This window comes from Balaenoptera musculus, chromosome 4 (genome assembly GCF_009873245.2).
Source record: "Balaenoptera musculus isolate JJ_BM4_2016_0621 chromosome 4, mBalMus1.pri.v3, whole genome shotgun sequence".
In the NCBI taxonomy this organism is placed as follows: Eukaryota; Metazoa; Chordata; class Mammalia; order Artiodactyla; family Balaenopteridae; genus Balaenoptera; species Balaenoptera musculus.
Genome location: NC_045788.1, coordinates 126,299,389 through 126,318,463, shown reverse-complemented (window position 1 = coordinate 126,318,463; position 19,075 = coordinate 126,299,389). Strand labels below are relative to the sequence as shown.

At 39.8% G+C, this 19,075-nt stretch overlaps 1 protein-coding gene across 6 annotated transcripts in view; it reads left to right on the top strand.

The window, feature by feature from the left end:
• The window catches only part of LOC118894510 (amyloid beta precursor protein), a 274,401-nt gene that overhangs the window by 145,474 nt on the left and 109,852 nt on the right, over positions 1-19,075 (top strand). For all 6 annotated transcript variants that reach the window (XR_005019715.1, XM_036850818.1, XM_036850816.1 and 3 more), the window contains exon 6: positions 9,632-9,834. Coding sequence is in view for 5 of the 6 variants with exons in the window: in XM_036850818.1 (XP_036706713.1) it covers positions 9,632-9,834 (203 nt within the window). In the remaining variant the exon portion in view is untranslated. The remainder of the gene's footprint in view (positions 1-9,631; positions 9,835-19,075) is intronic.

The window sequence follows — 19,075 nt, the reverse complement described above, 5'->3', positions numbered from 1 at the left end:
TTGGTTCATGAAGCTGTCAGGAAAAGAACCTGCTTTTGATTATATATGGCTTTTCTTGCCTCCAAGATAGTCTTTTAAAAAGCAATTTAGCTTCTTACTATAATTATATTCCAAACTTAATATTTCTTAAGTCTTGCCAGAATAACATTTTCTCCCTTGCAACATATTTTTTATGATTTAAAGGTAAGACAGCAAGTGTACTAAGTACTTTAGACTATATCTTGAAAATCTAAGAACATTTTTCTACAGAGCCCAAATGATACCATCTCACCCACAAAATTAACAATAGTTTTAAAATATCATCAGGTAGTCATATTTTCCCTAAACCTGAGGAATGACCTTCCCTGCTTGTTTTTCCACACCGTATCCCATGCAGGACCAGGCCGAGCATCTTACATCCTTAAATCTTAGGATTCAGAACAGCCCTGTTTGTATCATGACATCGATGTACTAAAGAAGCTGTACCCGTCTTCCTAGAAACTGCCCATCCTTTGACTTGCCTTAGGTCCTAGAGGTATTATTTAGATTGTTTCTCTATTCCTGGAATATTTTTCTTTTGATGAGTGTGTACTGAGAAAATGAAGAAAAGATCAATTCTTTTTCAAATGTTCTAAACAAGTGCTGCTAGCTACACCAGACCTTGCTTTAATGCTTCTCTTATCTCTTTGCTGTTCTTGTTTTTTTAGACATTCACTAAATTAAGCAGGGTAACATTTAAAAGCTGGTATAAAGAAAAGTTGATTTTATGCTAAACTATCATTTTTATAGTCTTTCTTCCATTTTCTTTCATGTCTAGCATCTTACAGTGAATACCATTAGTTTTATTCTTAGAATTGGCAAGAACCTGAGTAGTTAATACACCCATGAATTTAACACTGGATTCTATAATCTTCTATTCGTATCAGTGTGCCAAGTGGTAATAGAATTCTGAAAATATAATCTGTAGCATAAGCGTTTTTTTTAACTTTAAAGATTAAGTACTTTTGTATTCGCTCCCTTAAGATCTTTCCTGGAACTGCCTAACATCTGACTCTTTTACGTTTTCTAATAAAGAAAGTCAAACTCTTCATGTAATTGTCATAGATTATTTCAGTTCTGAGTGTTTTGGAGGACTGTCTCCTTGGGATTTAGTCATGACATCATTCATTCATTTATATGCTTGAGCCACGTGCCATGCCAAGCACTGTGCCTGTGGCCTTGGCTTTATTTCTCTCTTATGTGATACTTGCTGTGGGTCAGGTGCTCTTCTAAGTGCACTGCAAGTTTTAACCCATTTGTTCCTCATCATACCCTATGAAGCTACGTGTTTTAAGTCTGCCATTTACAGATGAGGATAAGGAGGCACAGAGGTTAAGTAATTTGCTCCTGGTCACAGAGCTGAGATTCAGATCCAGGCAGTCTGGCCCCGGAGTTCATACTTTGAACCACTCTGCCGTGCTGAAGAGCCTCGCCTCCTTGGAGCCTGCATTCTGCCCTCTCTGAAGAAGGCGAGAGAGGCAGGGATCACGTTGCTTCTGCTGTAGAATTTTAGAACTTGGACACCCTAGAGCCCGTGAGGCCTCTCTCTTTGTTTCCTTGTATCTCCTTTGTCCTCAGATCAGGACATAGCACAGTCTCCCACTCTTCCCATCTCCACCCCACCCCAGCCCACCCTCTTTGCCAGGGGTCATCAGTATTTCTGTAAAGAGCCAGATAATAAATATTTGAGGCTCTGCAGGCCACATATAGTCTCTGTCACATATTTTTCTTTCTGTGTGTGTGTTTTTTTTTTCCTTTTCATCTTATAACACTTTAAAAATGTGAAAATCACCCTTAGCTCACAAGATGTCCAGGAACAAGTCACGGGCCGTAGTTTGCCACCCCCTGCTCATGTGTCCTTCTTTGAGCACTCTGTGTTCTTGTCAGCTGATCTGTTCCAGGCACTCAGGTTTTCCTCTCCCCTCCACCACAGGACCTTTGCACATGTTCTGCCCACTCTGCCTTTCGACAGCTGTCTTTAGCCTCTGGACTTCATTAATTTGGGGCTTTTTTTAGGCCACATTTCAGAGCCCTTCCTCGTGGATGCCTTGTTATACACCCCCAGATCTGTTCAGGTCTCATTTGTTTGAGTCTCCTAGCCCTCCATAATAGTTATCACAGTAGCAATTTTACGTTTATACAGGTGATGATATCATTGTCCTTTTGGCTGTTAGCCCACGTGAATTACCCTCGCGCCCCAGGGTATCTCTAGCTCCCAGCATGTGTCCCTAACCAGGCTCCCAGCTCCGCTCTCATCTCCCTAGAGCCCACTCTCCAGCCAGCAACCAGAGTCATCTTTAAAACAAATCAGATTTGGTCATTCCCATTGCATATAAATAAACATGCTATTTCTGACCATAACCAGCGTGGCCTTGCTGGGTCATGCCCCACCTGTCTGTCTCTACCACCCTAACGTACGCTTCTTCCCCCTGCCTCACTCCCCTCAAGCTCACTGGCTCTTTTTTGTATTTTTTTTCGTGATCGTGCTAAGCTTGCCCTTGCGTTCAGGGCCTTTGCACATTGTCTTACTCCTATCTTAGCCATCCGCCCACCTTGACTTTCAGCATTCCAAGTCTCGGTGCCCAGGACCCTTTCTCAGTGGCCTTCCCCTGATCGTCCTATTTGAAATGCTCCCCCTACAGCCCCCCCCCCCAACACACACACATCTGTTATAGCCACTGGTTAACACATTAGCCTTTCTTTTCTCAATCAACTTCTTTGCATTTTTTTTTGTTGTTGTTATTTATTTGCTCATATTGTGCCTCCCCTGCTAAAATATGTTCCGAGAAAGCAGAGGCTTTGTCATGTTCACCCATCTACCCCCGGTGCCTGGAACAGCACCTGGTACTTGGTAAAAGCACAGTCAGCGCTGTTGATTGAATCACTGGTGTGTGGCATTGAGAGGCACTTAATGGCATGGTCGGATGGAGGGGCGAATTAATGCATTACCCTTTTTTTTTGCTGATTATCAATCGGTGCACATCTCTCTCAACTCAAATACTCAACTGTTCACTGACTAAAGAAAACATATCTGAGTACCTGGTCTCTGCAGTTGAGCATCCATCGCTGTTAAAACCCAAAGCCTGTGTAAAATTCCGTAGTGGTCAGGCTTAGGTACTTGTTATTCCTGGTTGTGCATTATTAGGATATCTCTTCTTCATCCTCACACCCACTTTTCACGTCCTACCAGCTCCAACACCTCTAGCTCACAAGAATCACTTTCCCCTTGGAATTTCTAAAGCATTTAGAATGAAGTACGTCTATTACTCAGTAATTAGTGTAGATTCTCTCTCCTGGAATAGGGATTCATTAAATGTGTAAGAATGATGATACATCCTATCCTAGACTAAAGTTGTGACCTATCTAGCTCACCCCTAATGCCTGAATCATGAATTTTTGGTGTCTCAGTTTGGTCCTTATCTTCCTAAAGCAGGAGTCTGTGACCTGGGGTCCAGAGTAAGCTAGTGAATGGTCTGCAAGGAATGCCTTTAGCTGCAAGTAACAGAAACCCGGTCATCGGTGGTAGGAGCGCTGGGCTGGTGCAGTGATACAAAGATGCAACCTTTTTGTATCTTTCCACCCCACCATCCTAAATCAGCTTCTGCATCCTAATGTTTATCACCTAACAATTGACAGCTGGCTGTTGCCCCTCCAGGCGGAGACCAAATAGAAGAGCAGGGGGTAAAGGAACAATAGTGCTCTGACCATCAGTAGGAATCTTCTCATCTGGAAAGTAAGAACCGTCCTAAAAGCCCCACCTAAAAGTCCAAGCAGGTGTCCTCTGGCATCTGATTATCCAGAAATATCTCGGTCACATGGCCTTCCCTGTCCCCAGGGGCATGGAGTGTTTGGTTTCTTACTTTCTCTGGTCAAAAAAGGGATGGAGAAAGGAGTTAAGAGTGGCTTTGGGGTAGCTTTCAAACAGTTTCTGCTGCAGAGCATTCTTCAGGAGAGATGAGTCAGATTCTCAGAGATCCTTTCATGGACAAATTAATAATACCCACTACCTAAGGAATGCCATCAAAACAACTATACCGAAATTCAGTAGACTGCTAAAACGGGGGTCAGTTTTAGGTATTACCTATAGGTAACAGAGATTCTGACAGTACATTAAAGGTAGATAATTTTTTTTTTAGTAATCATCAACATATGATGGATTGAATCCTATGGGCATCAAATTCATTTACGAAATATCTAAACTGATGAATTCATTTAGAGAATTAGTTACTTAACTAATTCAGTGAGGCCATGACTGAAGGAGCCATAGATCTATAAGTATCATAATCTTCCCCTTTTTTGTGTGTTCAGCTCCTTATAATTTGTGCCCATAGGGGGTTGGGGGCTTGGGGGCTTGGAGTGGAGGTATATTTCTTCAAATTTGGAGGCCCTGAAGATAACAATTTTATTAATTAACGAGCTCTTATTCTAGGCCAGTCATGAGAGTTTTTAAGAAGAGTGAGGCATTACAATAGCAGTGTCCTCTCCTTTTTAACCCTTTTTGCTGAACTGTAACGTACATAAAGAGAAGTGCGCGTAACACAGGTGTACAGCTCGATGAATTTTCAAAACTGAACACAGCCAGATAGCTGACGCCCAGATCAAAACACAGCCTTGCCAGCCCCCAGAAGCCTCTCTCCTGTTTCCTCCTAGTCACTAAACTTCCCCTTGCCAATGTGTAACAACTCCTCTGAGTTCTATCAGTGGCGAGGAGTAACTGTTTTCGTAGTTTATATAAATGGAATCAGGCGGTGTGTCTTGTGTCTTATATGTTTGGCTTCTAATGGTGCCTTTAGGTGGGAGAGAGAGTGGCTTTTTCTTACTTAGCTGTCCCCCGTCTTGAAACATTTACTCAGACCCAGGAAGAATATGCTTCCTACTTTCTCACATTTTCTGGCAGCTTCTAATTTTCCTAATTTAACAGCAATAATTTCAGAGATTGCTTTCCTCTGGGACAAACTGACTTATCCAGCCATTGTACCTTCCAGGCTAAACTGGCAGCACTAAGACCTGGGGAGGAATGGGTGGGAAAGAACTGTTTCCTTTTTTTTAAATTTTGCTTTATTTTCTTTCTCTATTTCCAACCCTGGGAGACTCTTTCTTCCCCATTCTAGATCAACACGGAAGTGTCTGAGTGTCTTCCTGTTGAGACTTGCCCTTCTGGCCCCCGGTTGGTCCTTACATTCTGGGAGCTGACAGCTATTCTGCTTTCACTCTCCCCTCGTCACTGCCGTAGTTCAGGTCTCGTGATTGTCCAATTCACATAAACCATGGGAATCAGCTGTCTCTCTGCCATTTCCTCTCCTTTGTCCTACAAAGCAGAGAAAACATCAGTCTTAACAGAGACGATGAAAGAATAAATATAGCTTTTTTAGAGAATGCAAATGGTGCATTGTTTTGCATACTTAAACAAAAAGGAATTAAAATGTGAATAAAAATCTTTGACTATCTCGAGGGACTATCAGGGAGGCAATGGCAAGTGGAATCAAGGTCATCCTTTACTTAGAAATACAAGAAGAGCTACCGTTGTGATGCAGTATAATCTTCACCAAACTAAAGTCTCGTGTGCTGACACATAAAATTTTATCATCAGTGATTTATTTCCTCAAAATAATGTCCCTTTGACCCTTTAACCTTCTTATTTAATTCAGATACTCCTGAGATGATGAGCATTTTCAGATAAGTTCCCTCATGCTTTAGAAGTATTTTTTATTATTGGAATTTAAAAGCCGTAAAAGCTGTCTGCTTAAAATTGACAGATGCTAAAATGTATGAGTGAATGAATATTCCACCGTGTTCTCAAGGGACTATTTTATTGTGACTTGTTTGTTTATAAGGAAATTGCTTTATGACGCTCAGCCTCACATCTCCATAAACTAGCCCTTCCTTGCATTTTCTTGCACTGTGATCACCTCTCTGAAACCGGCTCACCTTGGTCACATCACAGAACAAAGCTGTCCAGCAGTTGAAAAAAAGGCGGAAAATATTTTTTCCCCTTTCTGTGTTTCCAGTTATTTATGAAAACTGCAGCTGGAAGTTGTAATGTTGGCATGTTGCGCCTTCTTTGGGAAGATGCCACATCTTTAAAACATAACCGTGTGCTACTGTTTTAATGGTGTCCAAATAGATAATTGAATTCGTGGACATCTAAATTTAATTCCGGAAATCAAAGCTATGGTAATAAGAACTGGACGCGAGTTCTCTTAGGCCAAGTAATTTAATTCCTCAGCCAGCTGAAATATTATGTGTCTCTGTTCCTTGTTATGATGCCAGTAAATTGCTCAGGCAGATGCAGTGATGGGTGGTGGGGATCTATTTCACTCTTTTTCATGGCTCCACGCATACTAGAATGCAGATCACTTTAAACACAGCTGTTTTTATACACATGTTTTCTGTTTGGAGTTTTAAATGTAACATTCAAGTCATAACAGAGATGTTTGGGGCCTAGGGTCGTGTTTTCACCATCCCACCTGGAAGCACAGTGCTGTCTTAACCCTGGGTCACATACCTGGACCCTGTCACTCCATCCGTGCTTCAGGACAGCATGCACATGTCATGATTTAAGGAGAAGACTCATTGAATTTGATTTCTCTCCCTATTTTTACCTGAATTGTCCACTTAATTTGGATAACTAAAGAATATTGGTGCCTATGATTTGATTGAACACAGAAGAGAGCTCAAACACAAGAAATTGGCTGATGGCATGCACTAGGTCATCTTTATTTTATTCACTAGCAGTACAACATCAAGATTCTGTAGAAAAATAAAGAGGCAGTATCCTGGGTAAAATTGGCATCTAAGCAACTGTTGAGTTTAGGATTCTTTTGAAATGTTGTCTTAAGTGGTAGACTTTTGTGCAGGAATTCAGGCAATCAAGAAATCAATGTTCGTACCCCATTTATCTCTAAGCAGATGAAGGCTTATACCATCTGATTATCAGTGTGAATGTTTCTCTTCCTCTTCTTGCCTATTTTTCATGGTCTCATGGAAGTGTTAAAATAACTGGTTAGGGTTTTCTCTGTATTAACACTTCATTTGTTCAATTAATAATAATTTATCTATAAATAAGTTATTATTGATTTTACTCTGCCAAATAAGTTTCTCCTTATTCTCTTATTTAACCACATATTTCAACTGCTTTTGATGTGTCCATTTATTGTCTGTAAGTCATATTTCGTCAGAATTTAAAAGGCGTTCCACTTGGGGGACAGGGGCTTATACACAATTTTTTAGAACTTATAAAAGTCCTTTAAATTCTGAGTTAATCAGGGAATTCCTTTTTTTTTTTAATACATCTTTATTGGAGTATAATTGCTTCACAATACTGTGTTAGTTTCTGTTGTACAACAAAGTGAATCAGCCACATGCATACGTATATCCCCATATCCCCTCCCTCCCTATCCCACCTCTCTAGGTCGTTGTAAAGGGAATTCTTTCTAGTGCTATATTCATCTTTTTACATATCTTTCTCTTTTTCACCCTCAGTACTTGTGGCTCTCCTGTCAGACTTTCAGTCTTTGAAAGCCTTTTGCCATCTTCCTTTCTGTCCCCATACACCATGGAATCCTACCATTTTCTTTCCCTAACAGGTTTGAAATCTGATTTTCTGTACAATGCCGAACTCACACTAGCGTCCCAAGGCTCCAGGTTGTGACTGACACAAACTCTCCAGATTCCTGTCATGTCTCCCGAACAGTGAGCTTCTCCTTGTGGGCAAGAATCGACTCTGGGGTAAAATTTAAATGTCAACATGGCAGTTCTCAATCCTATCCTGTAGTGCTTCTTGGGAAATAGAACTGTGGCAGATGCTCTGGGGAGGTGAAGTCCTCCACCACATCTAGATGTTTTCCCCGTATTGATTTTGTGATCTGATCAAGGATGAAATATCTATTTCTCCTCTCCAGCCAGATGGCACATGAGATACTGTCACTGTTTAACACTTAGATTCCTGTCTTCATTTATCATCTTCCAGATGCTCTTGACCATGTCTGCACTGGCAGGTATATGACTGCCACAAGGATATCTTACTTGGGCTTTCTGATTTTGTTCTAGACATACTCTTCTTTGGCCATCCAAATCTGCTGATTTATTACTTACCACTGACTAAGTATATACATGTTTAATGCCATAAATAGTATTTCTGATCCGCTTCCCAATTATACTGTGACTTACTGCCTATCTGTTACCACTGTTCTCAGTGTTGCATATTTCAGTGGTTCTCAGAATATTGTCCCCCCACCATCAGTATCAGCATCACTGGGGAAATTGTTAGAAAGGCAAATTCTCAGGCCCTGTCCCACCACTGATTCAGAAATCTGGGGATGGCACCTGGTGATCTGTGTTTTAACAAGCCTTTCAGGTGCATCCTTTTGATGCTCCCTGAAATTTGGGAACCAAAGAGATACCTGATATTCTAGAAAGCTTACACAACTAGCAAAAGGGAGCATAGGTGTAGTTTCAGTAGGCATCCCTGACCATTGAGCTTACAGGCTTATTTAAGCCAATTTCTTCTTCCCCTTTCATTTCCAGTTTAAACTTTCAATAGTAATTTTTTTATTTTTTTATGTTTTTTTTATTTTTGGCTGTGTTGGGTCTTCGTTTCTGTGCGAGGGCTTTCCCCAGCCGCGGCAAGCGGGGGCCACTCTTCATCGCGGTGCGTGGGCCTCTCACCACTGTGGCCTCTCTTATTGCGGAGCACAGGCTCCAGATGCGCAGGCTCAGTAATTGTGGCTCATGGGCCCAGTTGCTCCGCGGCATGTGGGATCTTCCCAGACCAGGGCTCGAACCCGTGTCCCCTGCATCAGCAGGCAGACTCTCAACGACTGCGCCACCAGGGAAGCCCAGTAATTTTGAACGAGTTTCCACCTCCCCTTATTGAATATCTACTCTGCAGGTGCTGTGGGGTATTTTCACCTACAGGAGGAGGAGTAATCCCAGTAACACAGTAAAGTTTGTTTTGGTCTCCCCCCACCCCAGCCTTTTTAATAGACTTTATTTTTTAGAGCAGTTTTAAGGTTAGAAAAAATTTGAACAGGAAGTACAGAGAGCTCTCCCCACCGCATTATTAACGTTTTGCATTAGCATTGCATGCTTGAACCAATATTGATACATTATTATTAAAGTAAAGTTTACATTAGAGCTCACTTTTTGTATTGTACAGTTCTTAGGGTTTCGACAAATGCATGATGTTGTATATGCACTGTATCAGTGGATATCCACTGATGCAGTATCTTACAGAGCAGTTTCACTGCCCTAAAAATCCCCTGGGCTCTGCCTATTCATCCCTTCCTTCCTACCCCAAACTCCTAGCAACCACTGGTCTTTTTATGGTCTCCATAACTTTGCCTTTTCCAGAATGTCATACAGTTGGAAGCCGGGTATCCTCTTCTTTGCAACTGCAGAACCTAAGAAGAGCTGTGCTCAGGGGTAAAAAGTTGCAGATATACTGAGCTGGAATTCATTTCTGACCTGCTGGCTTCAAACCTTGTGTGTGTTTTTATTCAATGTCAGGTTTCCTCTCAGATGTCCAAAATTCCTCGTCACTGATTTTTTTTTTTTTCCCTCTCCTGAAATTTGTTTAAATGACTATCATTGTTATTTCTCTTTCCTGCTCCAGTGAAGACAAAGTCGTGGAAGTAGCAGAGGAGGAAGAAGTGGCTGATATTGAGGAAGAGGAAGCCGAGGATGATGAGGATGAAGAGGACGGTGATGAGGTAGAGGAAGAGGCTGAGGAACCCTATGAAGAGGCCACAGAGAGGACCACCAGCATCGCCACCACCACGACCACCACCACGGAGTCTGTGGAAGAGGTGGTCCGAGGTAATCCACTGTTTACTTGGATTTTCTTTCTCGGGGGAAAGGAAAGCATCACACCAGAGTTTGAAATTTCTATCCACCCTACCACCATTGCGTCCCCCAGCCAAAAAATAAAAATTCATGATAACAAGTTGTCTTGTGCTTGTTGAACTCTTTTTGGTTGAACAAGCAGTCTAACAATTCATTTCAAATTAACATGACATCCTGATTTTACAGTCTGTTCTGTGCCTTGTGTATGCTACTTGGTACACGGTTCTGTAAAACTCCACCTAAGTGGGGGCCATGTCATTTGACAAAGGCTGAGTTAGGCAACCTCCTTGGTATTCTCCTGACAGTGGGTGTTTATTACACTCCATTGTATGTTGCCTCTTTCACATCTAGACTGTGAGGTCCTTGATGTCAAAGACTGGATTTTACTTAATATGATGCAGAGTGCCTGCCTTATAGAAACTTTTCAGTAAATCTTGGTTGAATGAGTAGTTGCAATTAGATTTCGTTAAAGCAAAAGAAGGCTATTTGGTGAGTATCACATTATGTTTTGCTGTGAAATTTAACTTGGATGACTTGTGTTGCCTTTACAGTATTTTATTGGGGGAAGTGACAGTGAGAGATAGATGTAGTGTTACTATCTTAGGCTTTCTTTTTCTGTTTCATTAATGCTCCTATTGGAAATGTGGTAAACAGAATGAACTAAAAGATTTCCTTTTTGTCTCCATGAAATAAAAGCAAGCATTCAGTTTACATTAAACAACCAAAGCTAGTGAATTGTTGAGTTGCTTTTCTTAAAGCGTATGCTTTTGTTTTGCAAATAGTAAAAGATGGTCCTAGGATTAGATTGAATGAGTGTGGACAGAATTATTGTTTTAATGTATTACAAATACTTTTAAAGTCCATCCACAAATGCTACAACATTGTAGGTCTTTTTCTCACTTTTATTAAAGTAAAATGATTTCTGCTCTGCTGTTAAATTGGAGTTTAAAATGGGCTACTTTTTTGCCTCAAGTAGGTTCCTGATGATCATTGTAGTATCTTCTTCCCTTCACTGCATTTTTTATAACTTTATTGAGGTATAATTTACATATAAAATTCATTCACTTTAAGTGAATAGGTGTATAATTCAATGGCATTAATAAATTTACCAAATTGTGAAACCATCACCATAATCCAATCTTAGAACATTTTCACCATCCCAGTACGAGCCCTCACACCCATTCACAGTTAATCCTTGTCCTCACTGCCAGCCCCCAGCAACCATTAATCTACTTTTTGTCTCTACAGATTTGCCTTTTCTAGGCATTTCATATAAGTGGGGTCATACGTAGTCTTTTGTGTCTGGCTTCTTTCACTTAACACAGTAGTTTCGAAATTATGCATTTCTTTAACTTGTAGCTTTTTTTAAAAAATAAATTTATTTATTTATTTTTGGCTGCGTTGGGTCTTCGCTGCTGTGCGTGGGCTTCCTCTAGTTGCAGTGAGCGGGGCCACTCTTCGTTGCCTTGTGCGGGCTTCAGTAGCTGTGGCACGTGGGCCCAGCAGTTGCGGCTTGCGCGCTCTAGAGCACAGGCTCAGCAGTTGTGGCGCACGGGCTTAGCTGCTCTGCGGCACGTGGGATCTTCCCGGACCAGGGCTTGAACCCATGTCCCCTGCCTTGGCAGGCGGATTCCCAACCACTGTGCCACCAGGGAAGCCCTAACTTGCAGCTTTTAAAACTGAGATTATTCTGAGTTGAACACTCACGGTTAGCTTAAAATCCACTGAAGGTATCACATATTCTTTTAAAATATACATATAGTACCAGATAGATTGTTTAACTTTATCATTCCCTACGTAATGACAACTTCTTATTCAATTTAGCATGTAGAGTAGATACATGTTTAAGTAACTGCACATTTTGTTGGAGGCACTGTTTTTCAGGGTGTTTTTCGTGTACCTCTTAGGACCGTTTGTGGCAGATCTGGCTACATGAACTTGTTAGTTTCTATTTTCCTAGCAGGGAAAGACATATTTTACAGGGCTGCTTCTTCTTGAAACCTGAAAGTTGTATGACTACAAATTACAGCAGCTAGTGTTCTGCCGTGGGACTCAAGTTCTTGTGCTCTCCATCAAGATAGTTGTTTGCATAATAATTGTTGTCCACTTATTCAACATTCATTTCTGGAGTACCTCTTTGGAATGAGCCATTTTGCTGGGCTCAGTGGATCAATCATACGATGAGAATACACAAGATAGCTGACCCTCATGGATGTTAAAGTCTAGTAGGAAACATAAGTCAAAGAAATACAAAGTGTGCTGTAAAAACACTACGAGCCCAGAGCCTACTTCAAAGAATAGGAGATTGATCAGGGAAGGGTCTATGCAAAAGATGGCATTTGAAGGGGAAGTGGAAGGGCTGGTGGTAGAGCTACTGATGGATTTTCTTGTAGCCTACTTTAGAGTCAGTAGGAGCAACAAAACCAATATGGTGCCTTGGGAAGGTACGTGGCATGCTTGGGAGACAAGGTTAGTCCAGTTTAAACTAGAGCAGGTAAATCTTCCAAAAGAGGGTTACAGGAAATTAGGTCGGGCCTACAATATGGAGACCTTTAATGCCAGGCTGGCAAGTATGGGTATTAACTGAGGGTGATCAATTCAGGACCTGCTATGTGGTAAGGATTTTTCTAGTAGAAACAATGAAGAGATTTTGTTTTTATGTTACCGCTATTGAGGGGATGGGTGAACAGGGAGTGACATAATTTATTCAGTATGTGAGAGAATGCCACATAAACTTAATGCCTGTATTCCAAACCAAGACAGAACTCTCTTGAGATAATATGGTCTTGTTACATTCTGAGTAAGTCCATTTCTTTTTGCTTCAGTTTTTCTCTACACATTCTGAATAAGTCCAGTTCTTTTTGCTTCAGTTTTTCTCTACATGTAGCATTATTAGGTAGTAAGATAGAACATAGAGGGACATATATGTTTTGGTATTTTTATAGAAAGACAAAGGCAATTAAAAGAGAATTTAGAAAAAAATCTCCAGGCTAAAGATTAAAAAAATAAAAGAAACTAGCCTTAAAAGATAAGTTAATAATGCTGATGTCAAGAAGAGCATTAAAAGTGACCTACGAAAGCAAATACCTGATCATTTAGAGGTACCAACTGTTATTGCTAGAGATAGAAGAGGCTTTAATGGGAATCCATGCATCCATCTAAGACTCCTGAGATGGACAAAAGCTATGATTGAAGCAAGTCTTTCTGGGAAAGGAGACCTAAGAGGAGAAACATGTTGTGGTATATTGCATCCATGTCAGAGAGTTTTCTGTGTTCCCAGCTAATTCTGATAAAGGAGTAGAAGAAGTTTTTGATGGTAGCATTAAAGCGACCAGTCATCTAGAGCCCTTTCCCTCCACACCATGGGTGTAGGAGGTGAGTTACAGCTCTTCCCTGATGAAGCACAATGTCAATGCCAATAGGTGATTGCTAACTTTGTAAAACTCTAATTACGAGTAGCCTGCTCCTGTGCTGAGAATAAAAGTTGGAAATGACTTGCAAAGCAGAGAGATTGAAAAGAGGCTTACCCTCTAGTGTCCAGTGTTAATGTTTCAGTGCCCGAGAGAAAATGTGATTTACAACCATACTTAATAATGAACATTCTTCATTACCAACATACTGCCACTGATACGAGTCTTCCATGTGCTTCATAAAAAAACTCAGTAGTTTTGTAACCCATTAAAATTTGAAAGAAATAGTCAGAGGGAAGAAAAATATAAGACATTTCAGCATGCCATATTGTGTCAGAATCATTGATACCAAAGTAGAAGATGTCAGTTCTGACTATGTTACTGATTCCAGAGGAGAAAGATTGGATCTGTTGTTTTGACCTAGTGGAATAAGCCAATACCAATTTGAGTACAATAATAGTATATTTAGACACTTGCTCCTAATTTTCTGTGTTTTGAGAAGGGATTGCACTTCCTAAACCTAAGACATCAAGGTAATCTGTGACTCAATCGTGAATTTTAAACTCCGATTAAACATGAGTATTGTAATAAATGACATAGTCTGTGAGTTAAGCTAGCCAGTTTTGTCCATCCAGAGTAACACTGTTTTTTTCCGTATGTTCATTGATTCAGCAAATACATATTCATTTCACCTCTGCTGATGGCTCAGCACTTTGCTGCTGTGGAAGTTGTGATGAGGAGTTGGCTGTTACCGTATTGTGGCAGATCAGCCTGGAATTTCTTGTGTTTGCACCACTCCCCTTGCCCTTTAGGGCAGTGATTTTATCTGTTAATCCTTGATTAATTTGTGCTGACTGGTAGAAATTTTACTTGTCCATTTAAAGCCAAGGCAACTAAAGCTGAGAGAAATTTTTAAAAAATTGTCCACGGTCACAAAGCTGGTAAGTGGTGAAGCCACGATTTGAACCCAGATGGACCAGAGTATTTCTACCACCCTAATGTCAATTTTTTCTTTTTCCTTTTATATTTAAATACATACTAGTTCAGTTTCACCTGTGTTCCCTTGTAAATGTGTATTCCTTTGCTGTAGCATATATTCATCTTACTATTATTTCACTCTGAGCATTTCCTGCATTTTAGAATTCTTATTTAAATAATAATGATATTATTATTATTTCAAGCTATGGCCGTGGCCCATATGTCAGCAAACTATGGCCATGGGCTGAAAATGGGCTGTCACCTATTTTCTAATCAAAAGGTTTTATTGGACACAACCAATCCCATTTGTTTACATATTATCAGTGGCTGCTTTCATGCTACAGAGGTGAAGTTGAGTAGTTGCAAAAGACACCGTGTGGCCTGCAAAGCTGAAAATATTTACTTTTCAAGCCTTTATAGGAAACCTCTGATACTGATCATTAGAAACATACTAAGAATTTTTTATATTTCAGATTTTACCATACCAAGTAAATTTCATTAATGTAGTTTTCATATGGTTAGAGACAGACTAGTAAAGTGTTCAAAAAGAGAATTTTTAATAGTTTTTTGGCTTTGGGCCAGTTACATAACCTTGGTAAGTCTGTTTTTTTCATGTGTGTTTTATAGATGCTGATATGATGTTGCATGTTTTTTATATGAATTACTTTAGATGATTCCTGTTAAGTATTTACCATATAATGCCTGGCACATTCTAAGTGTTCAGTTCGTTTTACAAGGACAGGCTGCTCAGAGTCAAATCCTGGCTTTACAACCTACTAACTTAGTATATTTGTATCAGTGAAATAGCCTTTATGCCTCATTGCTTCCCTCTTGAAAATGGGATTTAATAACACCTTCCTAATTTTAACCATGTTGTGAGCCATATATGAAGTAATCCACAGGAAACACTTGGCACTGTTCCTGCTGGACAGTAAGCTCTCAATTAACCTAAGCTACTATAGTTGCCTTGGTTATACACATCCTTTTGAGCCTCCAGAGAACTAATGTTTACTACTAATTAGGAATGCCAAAGGTAAGCCAACAGACTGTCTTTTTTAATTATAAAAAGCATAAATGTGATGTATCCATTTCTACTGGTATCATAGAGCTGATATTTATGGACATATGTTAAGGAAAAAAACAGCTTAAACTTGGTTTCTTGATTGAAATATCTTTTTGTGAATATATTGTATATTTAAATATCTGCAGTTAAATTTTATATCTGGCTGAAAATTGAACCAAGGTAGTATTAAATGCCACTGCATTTCAAGATGGAGTTTCATTTCTTGAGGGTATTTTAAACCTCTTGGAAGTTCATCTATTAAATGGACAGAGACACCGATAGAGGTGGCACTTGAAGCATACCATATGATGATGAAGTTTAAAAGTTTGATCTAAATGTTGCTTGCCTTGGGCAGGGTGACTGACCTCACAGAATTAAATTATTGTTCTTCTCCCTCTGGTTACCATTAATCTCTAAGAAGCATCATGTGATTTGCTGCTGTACATTCCACCAACGTGGACCAGGCACTCCTAGGTACTGGGCGTTGCACCGGTTCCTGAGGGCACAGGGATATGAAGAGGGTGGTTCACTCAGGTTGCTTCCAGACATAGCTGTACACTCAGTCTTGGGGAGAAATCAGTCTCTCTGACCTGGCTGGGGAAGAACTGTGGCACACAGGGAAAGGAAAGTGCTCATCCAGGGACAGAAGTTTCCACTAAGCATTGCCAAGAAGTTGTCGTTTGAGTGATTTTTAAAGGAGAATAGGGATTTGCCAGTTAATGGAGCACCAAATAGAACGAATCCAAGAAGTGCCATAAATAAATCAGAACAGCTTGCATTGATCTCAAGGGTAGAGCAAACAGAGCTTAGCCTAATTCTCACGTCTCCGGTGTGACCTGTCTGTAATGAATGTGCCTCTTGCAAGGTATCCCATAATTCACAAATAGGATCCTTGCTTATCATTCATATTTAACTTTTCACAAAGTTTGGAGAAAACTGTGAGCTTGACTTGCTGCAAGCATGGAAGTGTACTCACATACTTTTGTTGGGTCCCTCATAGGAGCGCACTGGCCCAAAATGAAAATTAAGCTCCATTTTGGGTTTGGGAACAGGGCAAAGGGATAATGGCTGCTCCCTTTTGAGGAAATCTTTACCTCTCTGTGTTATGACCACAGGCAAGTAAGATCCACTCCTGTTCCTGGACCAGAATGTAGCATCCTTTCTAATGACTTTGAGAGAACTAGTATCAACACTGGGCATAGATGTGACAGGCGGCAGCCTTATTATTTTGTGCCCCATGGCACCACAGCCATTGATTTTGAGGTGTTTGATATACGCTTTGGTAGAGGCAGAGTGAAACGTGGCATTAACAAGCTTCTTTCCATGTCATCTAATGGTCCCAATTTAGAAAGCCCACTCAAATCGTTTGCTTAAAATGCGAGAGTGAGAAACAGAGCCATAGAAAAAACTGTGTGTGGTGTGTATATATATATAATTTTCTATTTTTAGTAACAAATTTATTGAAATATAGGTTGCATACCATGGAGTAGAGAAGTCAATGGTTTAGTATATTCACAAAGATCTGCATTGCCACCTAGAAAATTATATTTTTGAACTTAATTTTGTTTGAAATTTTACATGGCTAGTAGTGCTTAGTTAGTTTTACCTTCTACACTTTAATTTGTGTCAAGATTCTTTAATTCAATGTTAGAAAAGGAAATAATCAGCTAAAGGTATTTTAATACAATTATGTCTAAATTTATTAAAAATAAAAATAAAATTTCCAGCCCAATTCAGTTAAAGTCCAGAAACCAGGTTTTTAAAAATTCTAGTCTTTTATGCTTTTCCCCAAATCAGTTGCTGTTCAAAAAAATATGCAAATGTTGACAATTGTATGTATTTCCACAACACAGAGTTTTCAATTAAGAAAAACATCAAACCTAGGAAAAGAAATCCAGCAAATGGAAGAACAGTTCATTTAAACATGCATGTCATTTTCAGCTAATTTTTAGCTAATCCATATGTCCGATTGAGTAGGGGCTCTGATTCCTTGGGCAGGTAACAGTTGTGTGTTTTAATGGAAATATTTAGTTGCCTTGTAGAAAAATGCTTTCTGGAGTTTTTAAGCAAGGTGAATTTCAACCTAAACACCTTTTTCTCTCAGCCTTGGATCATTTTGCCCCCCTAAAAACTTATCATCACCTCTTCCAACATCTGACCTTTTGGGATTCTGTTAGTGGAAGAGTAAGATGTCAGGAGGAAGCAAGACTGAACGAATCTCATACAAAAATGATGTTCAGTGGTACATCTGTACAACGGAATATTATTCAGCCACAAAAAAGAATGAAATAATGCCATTTGCAGCAACATGGATGGCCCTGGAGATTGTTATACTAAGTGAAGTAAACCAAAGACAAATATCATATCACCTATATGTGGAATCTAAAAAAAAGATAGAAATGAACTTATATACAAAACAGAAACAGACTCACAGACGTAGAAAGCAAACTTACCGCTACCAAAGGCAAAAGGCGGGGGTGGGGATAAATTAGGAGTTTGAGATTAACATATACACACTACGTACATAAAATGGATAACCAATAAGGACATACTGTATAGCACAGGGAACTCTACTCAATATTTTGCAATAACTATAAGGGAAAAGAATCTGAAAAAAATAGATATATATATGTATGTATAACTGAATCACTTTGCTGTACACCTGAGACTAACACAGCATTGTAAATCAACTACACTTGAATAAAAACACATTTTTTAAACGACGTTCAGGAAAACCCCTTGGCCTTCAAGACAGCAGTGCAAATTTTCAAAACTAGGAGACTCTTGAAACAGTAAAAGGAGTTTAGAATAGTTCACTTTGTTAAAAGTGCACTATATTGAGTTAATAGTGGTAAGACAGTTCCAGTGTTAACTGTGAGGGTGGGGTTGTCTCTGTCCCTTAAATTTACTTATGTAAACACAGATTCTAAGACAGTAGGTCTGGGGTAGGTCCTGAGTCCCAGGTGATGCGGGTCCTACTGGTCCACTGGCTGGCTACACTTTGAGGAATGGTCTCTAGTAGCATTACCTGCCCCCATACTGTGCAGATTTAGATTGAGACAGAGTAAGAAACTGAAAAGGAAAATTATTCTTATTTATGGTGGTGAAACCATCATTATCTATGGTGTCATTGCTCTTACTATAGTATCAAATGTCACCAAGTATGAGAGAATCCTGATAGGTCTACTTACTGAGTAATGTTGTTAAAATTCAACTCTCACGACTGAGCAAATTAGAAAACTGTTACAATTTCCCGAACTATATAATTGTTCCTAGTTTCACCTGTGCCCCTATTTCCTCTCATAGATATGGTATAGCTGACTCCTGCTAGCATAAAAGCTGATTATTCAAGTATTGAGGAATTTTGTGAGCCACTACCATTGGTAGCTTGAAATACCAATGGTGGGAGTATTTACACCATGGAAGTCGACAAACAGTATAAATCAGAGAGTTCTATTTTTGTGGTTTTCCGGACACAGTCAGATTTCCCAGCATACCTCACCTCTCAGTCAAGAAGAAGAATCTCTTCCTCTTATTTCCAGCAAAGGACATGATATCTTGTCTTATCAGAGTTTAGAGCTTCTTGTAATATTGTGTTGTGCTTCAGACTAACCACACAGCTTGATGACAAATAAGTTTATTCCTGTGACAAACAGAAAACAAAGGTATTAGGAAAAATAGCAGTGCCCTTTCGTGAATGCTCACCAGCGTCACCAACACGAGAGTATGGTTAGTCTAAACAGTTTACAAGTACTTTTTCAGG